Source organism: Parasteatoda tepidariorum, chromosome 3, assembly GCF_043381705.1.
Source record: "Parasteatoda tepidariorum isolate YZ-2023 chromosome 3, CAS_Ptep_4.0, whole genome shotgun sequence".
NCBI classification, from domain to species: Eukaryota; Metazoa; Arthropoda; class Arachnida; order Araneae; family Theridiidae; genus Parasteatoda; species Parasteatoda tepidariorum.
Genome location: NC_092206.1, coordinates 47,656,814 through 47,666,147, shown reverse-complemented (window position 1 = coordinate 47,666,147; position 9,334 = coordinate 47,656,814). Strand labels below are relative to the sequence as shown.

Below are 9,334 nucleotides of genomic sequence, written 5' to 3'. Positions count from 1 at the left end.
TATAATTTATAGGATATATACTTTCTTTATAATGCCATTACATATTTCTATTAATATAAAAAGTTTCAGAGCTTTTTATTCACTTTACTTTTTTGGGATTTTATGAACTGAAAAATGACAGTTTTCGTGAGAATGACCCATATATTAATTTTAATTAAATGAGATCTTTTCAAATATTCGTGTTTATTAATTCATACATTATTTCGGAAATTTGGTGCTTTTACACAGTAAAAAATAACTGTAAATTCTATTGAAAAAAAATTTATTTTCAAAAAAAAGAAAACTGTGTAAAGATGAATGTAAATTTCTTCTGTTCTTAATCGCTATCCACAAAATGCGTTAGGAACGCACAGAGTACACTGCTGGCATAGTTGTTTCATTGCGCTCCTTTTTTGTTATAATTTTTTGTTAAACAATTTTTTAAAATAACAGTACTTATCTGTTTAAAAAACAGTCTTCCGTTTATAAGTAACAGTATGTTTTTGTGAAATAAACGATATATACTGACACATCAATTGACAGTTTTTTTTTTCAATTAAGAAAACATATTTTTTTGTTGCCTAGTATGAATAATACTGTAACTAGTTTAAATCTAAAACTAATCTTTAAATAATCCGTAAAATTAATTGATGACCTATTTTCAAGTCAAAGTGAAAAGATAGAATATGAAATAAGTTTTCGATTTCAAGTCAATAAAATTTTACGATTTACTATTGTTTGTAAAATAAATGCATTACGTATGCAAAAGATTTCTCCCCTTTCAAAATAAAGAAATTTTTCAGCAATACCATTTTGGAAAGCTCTTTTATTTGATTTCAAAGGAAACCCGTAACAAATATTTTGAGCAAATACAGTCATTGGATACAGCGATTTCGGTTTCTCGATTCTTCCCTTTTCTATAGAAAACTCATTATTTCTCTGGTTGAAAATCTTTCAAAACACAAAAGAAACAAATGTCAAAACGAGCAGTAATATTTCTTCATTACATTTCTGCTCCAAAGTTCCATTCTTTAAAATGTCTTTTTGAATCTCGACATTTCCATCGTTTTGAAGACAATACCATGACTTGAAATCCAAGATTCTTTTACTTTGAAAGAGGAGTTCATAAATATTAATTAAAATAAGCTGCTATCCGTTTACTCTTTTCTCGCTTTGTATTTGAATGTATCCTTCTGTGAAAACATTTTGTAATCTTTTCTTTGGATGCAAAATAGTAACAACAAGTCGAACTCGGAAGGGTGATTTAGTTTATTTCGTTTTTCTAGTTTTGAATGTAATGTTTAGGCTTTAAGTCCCTCTACATGAATAAAGTTATGCTTGTTAGATGGTCCTATGAATTAGGAGGAAGATACTTAATCCTACTAGTTTCGAAATCCTCACCAGATGGAATTAAGTTAATACTGTGCTCATTTTCATCACCGAATATTTTAAATTCCGTTTTCATTACTTTAAATTTTCTTTAATTTTATGAAAATGAGCCTGAGGATTTTATAACCATTGTTTTGGAATTTAATATATATTCAACCATTATTAGTAAGTAAAAATGATAATATTTTAATATTTGATTGTAACAGTTTACCTGTTTTTAAATGTATTTTAATGGGAACACTTTGACCTTCAATAAAAATGTGTTCATTATTACTTGCAGTGAAGAAATATATATATCCATACATTGTGCTGAGCATTGTATATGTATACAGAAATGTATACTATAGAATTTTTTTATTATTATTATTCCTCTATTGTGTTGGTATTCTTCTTAAAGCTTATGACATAGAGCATTTCTAGTTTTGAATTAATTAATTATGATTCTATTTTAATATGATATGCTAATCTTTTCACTTAATGAACGCATCATCATATGAATGTGTTTGCGTAAATGGCAGAGTGTAAGGATTATTTTTAAAAACATGAGTAAGCATTGATTTACAATAAAAATTAAACAAACTGTCGAACATTTATGGAGAAGTTGTTTCACATAATGAAATTACATTTTGCTTTGAGAAGATTCACTGGTACTTTTCTCGATATTTTTATAGTTTTAACGTAAGGAATTTTTTCGAAATAAAAATAAAAGTAGTATTTTTAAAAACCACTACAGGAGAAAAATAATTAAAAAACAAAAATTTGAAAAACGAAAAGCGTGGGGTGTATGAAATACAAAACAATAACAGTATGTGTGCTCATGAGAATATGTGTATGGATATCTGTAATTGTATCTGAATGTGTATGCGTATGTGGCTGTACATGTGTATGAGGAAGAAAATGTGTATATGCGCTGTTATGTATTTCATGTACCCCACTTTTTTCATTTTTCAAATTTTTGTTTTTTAATTATTATTCTCCTCTACGAAAACGTGGTTTTTAAAATATTATTTTCATTTTGATTTTTTTTTGTACTCTCTTCCAAAATCTCAATTTTTTCAGTCACTGTACACAAAACCTTTCAACTGACATGTGACACTGATTTGAAATAATCGAACCAACAACAAAAGACAATCGCGAAAATATTAATTTTTCTTAATTTTAATTTAATTTATTTTGTATGTCTTTTTTCTCCTCATTTTCATGCATTGTCATTCAATTCTGAACTATGTGCCAAATTTGAAGTCTGTAGCTAGTCGGGAAGTTAGTTTAAAAACGATTACAAAATTCCACCCGAACAGACATACACGAAGGCAAGTTGATATAAACGTGGTAATTGCCACAACTTTTTTTTTAAAAAAAGAATAGACAAAAAACATTAGAACATATATAACTACTGAAACTTTATGTATTAATATTTTGTTAATCTGTTAATCATATTTAAATTATTGATTTACCAGATTTTAAAAATAATCAACTATACTTCAAAATGAAATATCATAGGGTATGCAGATTGTATCATTCAATACAAAGAAATAAATGAGAAAAATTTTTACCTGTTGATGATACTTATAACATTATAACGTTTCAAATTTTTTAAATTTTTTAAAAATTTCAGGGTAATTTTTGAGATTTTATCAGACAATATCTACTCTTTCTCTCCATCTTTCTTTCTCTCTGTTACTTTTGATATCGACTCAAATGACAAAGTTTGCTTGTAAGAGTTAATATTTCTGAAAAATTAACTCCATCTGTCAATTGTATGACTTGATTTAACAAAGTAAACTTGCAATGCACAAGTATGAAATCGAAATATAAGATAATTAAAAATTAACATGAAATTTTTAAGTATCATAGAAAAAGAATATCGGTAAGCCAAAAACTTTCTGCTTTTGTACAAAGAATAGATGATTTGAGATAAACATAATGGATAAATAGAAATTTTGAAAATTCAGTGCCTTAATATTATAACAAGAAAATAAACAGAAATATTATTTTCTAATATTGAAACATAATTTTTATTAAAATGTATTTCTTTTTTATTATTGTAATCCACGTTTAAAGTAGAATTTTTAATACCACCCAAAAATTGAATTATAAGTTTTGAAATGAATAGTGATAAAATACATCTGCAAAAACCCAAGTGCATAGGAAAAGTCCCCTAACATTTATAACTGATTTGCGAAAAGAAATAATGTTTCCAATTGTGCCTTTTTTCCAATTTTACCTTTCTTTCCAATTTTACCACCTCAATGGGGCATCATTACCTGAATGAGGTACATGGTAAACCAACCAGTGGCTGAATGCATTACAGTGAATTAACAATTAACGAATATTTAAAAAATATCAGATATTGAAAGTTTTTCTCGTTATCTATTTGGAACAGTAGCTGGTACTACCTTACAATATTAAACCGCTTGATTCTATATTAAATTACCTCGCCAAAGAAGCGCCTTGAAAAATATAAACTGAACTGAATACAGTCTCCAGTATTAAGTCTGATTGACCGTTTTCAAGATTAATTTTCTTACTGTGTTGTAATCAATAATGGTAGTTAAATTAGCGTTATTTAAAATTTTTGTATAATGGATTTCTTATAAAGGAGTTCAGAATATAATGAATATTTATTAAATGGCTAACCAAGTTGTGAAAAATCAACACAATGAGTACATGATCATTCTCTTATGTTTTTGTATATTGCTGAAAACATTAGAAAAATATTAACTTTTCACATACCTTTACCCATATTATGCATCAAAGGCTTGATAAATATACAAAAACACCTTATAACCACAGACTGAAATGTACAGACTTAATGAATTGTCAAAATAATATCATCACATTTAAACAATTATATAGCCATATTCATGAAAGGAAATTAATTATAACAGGACTTATATTTATAAATGACTTTTGAATATGGTAGTTAGCCGAATTATTTCTAGGTTAGAGAAATTAATAAAATCTGTTTAATTGTTTCAGATATATTAAAATAAATTAAAAATTAATAATACTTATAATAATGATGTTTTTTCATTTCACTGTATTTTCAAAGAAAAGATAACAAAGAAAATGTGTTAATTGAAAAAATATGGTTTACAATGATGGTTTAGAATTTATGTTAATTGCAAAAACGGTGCAAATATTAAGGCGACTGCCTACCTTGAAATGAGTGATTTCGTCCAAAAAATCAATTTTCTGTTTAATACATTTTTAAAAAGTATGAACTTTCAAGATTCCAAAAATGTTTTACTTTTAATTTTCTGATAATTATTTGTAAAGTTATAGCNTTCTTATTTGTGTCATTTTTAATCCCCTTTAATATAACTAGGCATAAAATTTTTGAAAAATTTATTTTTTTTAAAAAAAGTTCACCGAACGTGGGCAGTCGCCTTAAATTAAGAAGTAGAAAAAATAACATTGAGGTTGCAGTCTACTAGAACACAATAACTTATGTGGTAATCTTGACAAATTACTGAAATGGAAATGGAAGTCGATTTAGAGTGTAATTACCAGGATTTACATTTGCTTTAAAACAAATAATATAGAGAGTTTGTTTCTTCATTAAGCTATAGTAGAGTTTCTAATAAATAAGATATCTTCTTACTTTTTTTATCTGAATAAATGCAAGATGCCTTTTGAAAGTCATTTTACTTATGACCAGAAAAGCTCAGAGTACGTACTTTCATCCTTGCAGTGCTCTTTTCAAACAAGAGGCGCACCTTCCTGATTTATTTGGAAAACGTCCAAAGGCTGGCGAGCTTGGCTTGTTCAAGTGTTATTGGAAACAGCAAGCAAATAGATGAGAGGCTTTCAACAACAGATCTCGATAATACTGCACAAGATGAGCCGCGATGGCTCAGGGGATAGAGTGTTCGCCTTCCAATTTGGTGAACCGGGGTTCGATCCCACCGATGGCTGGTCGATACGAACTCTGCATCTGGCTTGCAACAACCACAGTGCTGACGTGAAATATCCTCAGTGGTAAACGGATCATGGGTTAGAGTCCCCTTGCCATCAGGCTATCCGTGGGAGGCTCTCGTGGTCTTCTTCTCAATGTAACGCAAATGTGGGTTAGCTTCATCAAAAAGTCCTCCACAAAAGCAAATTTCTCCCAATATTTGATCCAGGAGTTCCCTTGTCTTCTGGATTGGGTTCAAAATTACAAGGCTACGGAATTGAACATTAGTAGTCGTAAACCCAAAAATTGGGCCGGCTGTCCAATGACGGTTATAAAATAAAATAAAATACTGCACAAGCTGTGAGATCAGAAAAAGGCATATATTTAGTTTAATATTCCAAAAGCAACGCTTTACTACAAAATTATGACGGGTTACTAGTAATGAAGATAGCAGTAGGCGTGCGAGATGAATACAAGAACTTCTGAGCACTTCTGAGAAAATTGTTTTGAAAGATTAAATAGTTGAGACGCTAAAATAGACTTTCCCATGCACATGGATGATGTGAAAATAGCTCTCTGCGACGTTTTGACAAAAATTGAAAAGATGAACCCGTTTACAGAAAAAAAATTTCTTAATGACAACCCACATTGATCATTTTGTTCATCAAGGAATAACTTTAAAATAACTAACCTTCTCTGGAAGAAGCTATTATTTGAGAGTCATTTTTAGGAATTTCAGAAGTATCTTGAAAAAAAAAATTTGGTAGAAAAATATATATAATGAAAGCACCTGGGCAATGTATGACAGACAAGGCCTCATCCGGAAATTGACTAGATATAAAGAAAAAAATCAGAATAAAAATCTGCGCTATCTTCTTGTTTTTAGAGAATTTATTTAGCATCTCAAATACCGAAGTATAAGATTCCTTTTATCATTAAAATTTACAAAATAAGTACATTGTATTATTCTATCACAGGCGAAAACTTGTTTTCCAGTATTTGCATGACTTACTTAACATTAAAAAAGAAATCTCAGTAAAAGTGTTGATATAATCTCAGATAAAATGCTTATTCTCTGAAAAATGTCGTGTTTATTATCAGGTAGGAAAATTTCATTCGGGTAGGAAAATTTCTGACTACTTGATCCTCTTCCCCCCCCCCCACCAAAAAAAAAAACANCCCCCCCCACAAAAAAAAAACTTCAAGCAATACTTAATAAAAATTCTGTAATATTTCTTTACATAATATTTATTTTATAAAAGCATATTGAGGCTGTCATTCACCTAAAACAATATATTTACTAATTATTATGAACTGTTTATAGTCAGGCTTTACTTAATCGTCTATTCTCTTGTGCATAGATTTAAATTTGATCTCAAAGATTTAAATATTGGCCAAATGGTCAGTTCACTTAAATGTGCCATTTATTTTAATTTCAAATTCTAGTCCAATTTTTTTCAAGTAGAAATCAAATTTCAAGTAGAAATCAATTGAATTATTCACCTGTCTTAATACTATAAGCAGTATCAGTAAAAAGAATTCTATGATTAACTTTTAAAGTATTGCTTAGAAATTTTTCAAAGTTCTTCATATGATTTTTCTCAAACCTTAACTATCATTTCCTAACTATCATAAGCAAATAATGATATTTTTTAATCTTAATAGAAAGAATCGAAGAAATTTGGGGAAGTCCGCAATTAAAAATTTTTTACTATAAACTAGCATTGCTCCCTGCATTGTGATTTTATAAAATACAATGCTTATTCACATAAAATAGAAATTGGACCTGTCCCATTAATAAAAAAATTCAAATGTTTTTATGATTTACAAATTTTACTGAACTGTTTCCTCTTGCTCGTTATACTAATTAATTGCAGTTATATTTTAATCATTATTTGCTTCAGAAACTTTTAATATAAATTTGTAATGTATTTTCCAGGCTCTTCTTCAGGCCACGAGAACCAACGAGGTCCTACATTTTTTAGTGAGCCACCAAATAAAATTGAATTCACAAATGACACTGGGACTATAGTAACTTGCTCAGCTCAAGGTCATCCCCCGCCTGTGATAAATTGGATACAACAGGACAGCAACATCCTTCGAGATGTTAAAGGCATTAGGCATACACGACCAGATGGCTCACTCGTCTTTCCCCCATTCGCTGCTGAAGATTTCAGACAAGGTGTACATGATGCTGTATACAGATGCGCAGCCACTAATACAATTGGAAGTATCATAAGCCGAGAAGTTCATGTTAAAGCAGGTAACTTTTGTGTTCGTATAATCTCAAGACAGATATTTTTTTTGAATTGGAAAAATGAACTTTAATCCATTTTATACGTAAAGTACAGTTAAATTGTCCACGGGATAGGGTATACTTTGAGCAATGTAGACTAAATCCAAATATAACGTGAATAAAGCACGAACAAAAGCACATAAATGGACATAATATAATTCAAGTTTCATAAACAAGTACTTTCCTCAGTGTTTAAGCACCAAATGATCAAAGTTATCATTTGGTGTTTAGACTCTGAAATACTTTAAAGAGAATGCAACGAATTCCTTTTTTAATTAGTGAGAGACAAATGATGCTATCTCTTGAAGTATTTGCGGGGAAAGTGTCATCTATAGTTTCATTGATACCTGCAAACGACCTCTTTGTAGGTAAATCGTGGTATTTAAGATTGAAAATCGAATCAGATTCGACACACGCGTGTGACGTCAATTATAGGAATCCAATTAAATCTGATTTAAATCACCTGGTTAGATGTAATCACTTCATTTCTTCTCAAGTTGCAGTTATATAAATCAAAAGCAACGGCTGTAGGGATCGGAACAATGTTCATCTTATGAAAAAAAATCCATTTTTCAGACGTATCTCCAGAACAATATAAGAGCAAATAGTTCTGGTGTTATGAGAGAGAAACAAAAGCAGCATCTCCATTTTATCATAATAGATTATTTCATATTCAAAAAATAAAAAAAATCAATTTGCAAAAAATAGTTCAGCTTGATTTTTGAGTGACAACTTCGGTACCTTCCTTCCTTCTTAAAAACATAATATGAATAATCTAGTTGAATAATTAAATAAATACTTATTTTTAAGCACCTAATTATAGTAACAGACGTGACATAATAAAAAAATACTTACTGCCTCATCAACCCTAGATAAGATATTTGAAATAGCTGCTTATTTCTTTTCTAATAAGTCTGGAATAATAAATAAGATTACATTCATTTTAACTGGGTAGTTTAATATATGTGTGTAAATGCATGGTAACAATTACGGGCAGTGATATTTAATTATGCAAAGCTTATATTTTTATAATTTATTTATAAACTTTAACGAATTTCAGTTGAAATGTTTAACACAAGTATAAAAAATTACGGAGTAGATTGTTTTCGCTTTTCGAAAGTAAATTTAACGATGATTCTTTTTCTACTAATTTCTTTAAGAAAAAAAAAGTTTTTTTCTAAATGATATTTTATAATTTCACGTTTCAAGCAGTTGATGTTGTTGTTTTATAGTTTTATGCCATTGATGCTGATTAATAATTTTATATTTATGTATATTTAATATTTATATATATGTATTACTTGACATTCAAAAATGTTCATTTCAATTAGAGAAACCATGTCAAAGTCTCCAACACCTACTAAATTTAGGCATCAATGCATTGTAAAAAAATTAGAGATCAAATTACGGTATAAATCTAGTTAACTCCAAATTGTTTGCATCATCTAAAAAATTAATTTTACAGTATATCCATTTCTGTTGCAAAATATCATACCGTAATTTGTATTGTAATATTTATTTAGTTAAGATTGATTCAATGCTTTCATGATAACTATTGCTGTAAGAATTACGATATACCAGATTTTGTTCTGTAACATATTCAAATAAAAATTTATTTTATAGTAAAAGACCCAAACCCTTAAAAACGGTACTTTTTACCGTAATTTGATCTGGAATATTTTTCCGTGTCCACAGAATTATGAAAACAATAGACCGCTAAATAGTGCGTAAAACTTCAGTTTTTTGCAAAGTTTCCAAAAAAAAAAAAAAAA

At 28.8% G+C, this 9,334-nt stretch overlaps 1 protein-coding gene across 2 annotated transcripts in view; it reads left to right on the top strand.

Moving 5' to 3' along the window:
- LOC107439444 (cell adhesion molecule Dscam1) overlaps window positions 1-9,334 on the top strand; it is a 199,467-nt gene that overhangs the window by 35,448 nt on the left and 154,685 nt on the right. For both annotated transcript variants that reach the window (XM_043043123.2, XM_043043124.2), the window contains exon 2: window positions 7,206-7,529. In XM_043043123.2, the coding sequence (XP_042899057.1) occupies window positions 7,206-7,529 (324 nt within the window). The remainder of the gene's footprint in view (window positions 1-7,205; window positions 7,530-9,334) is intronic.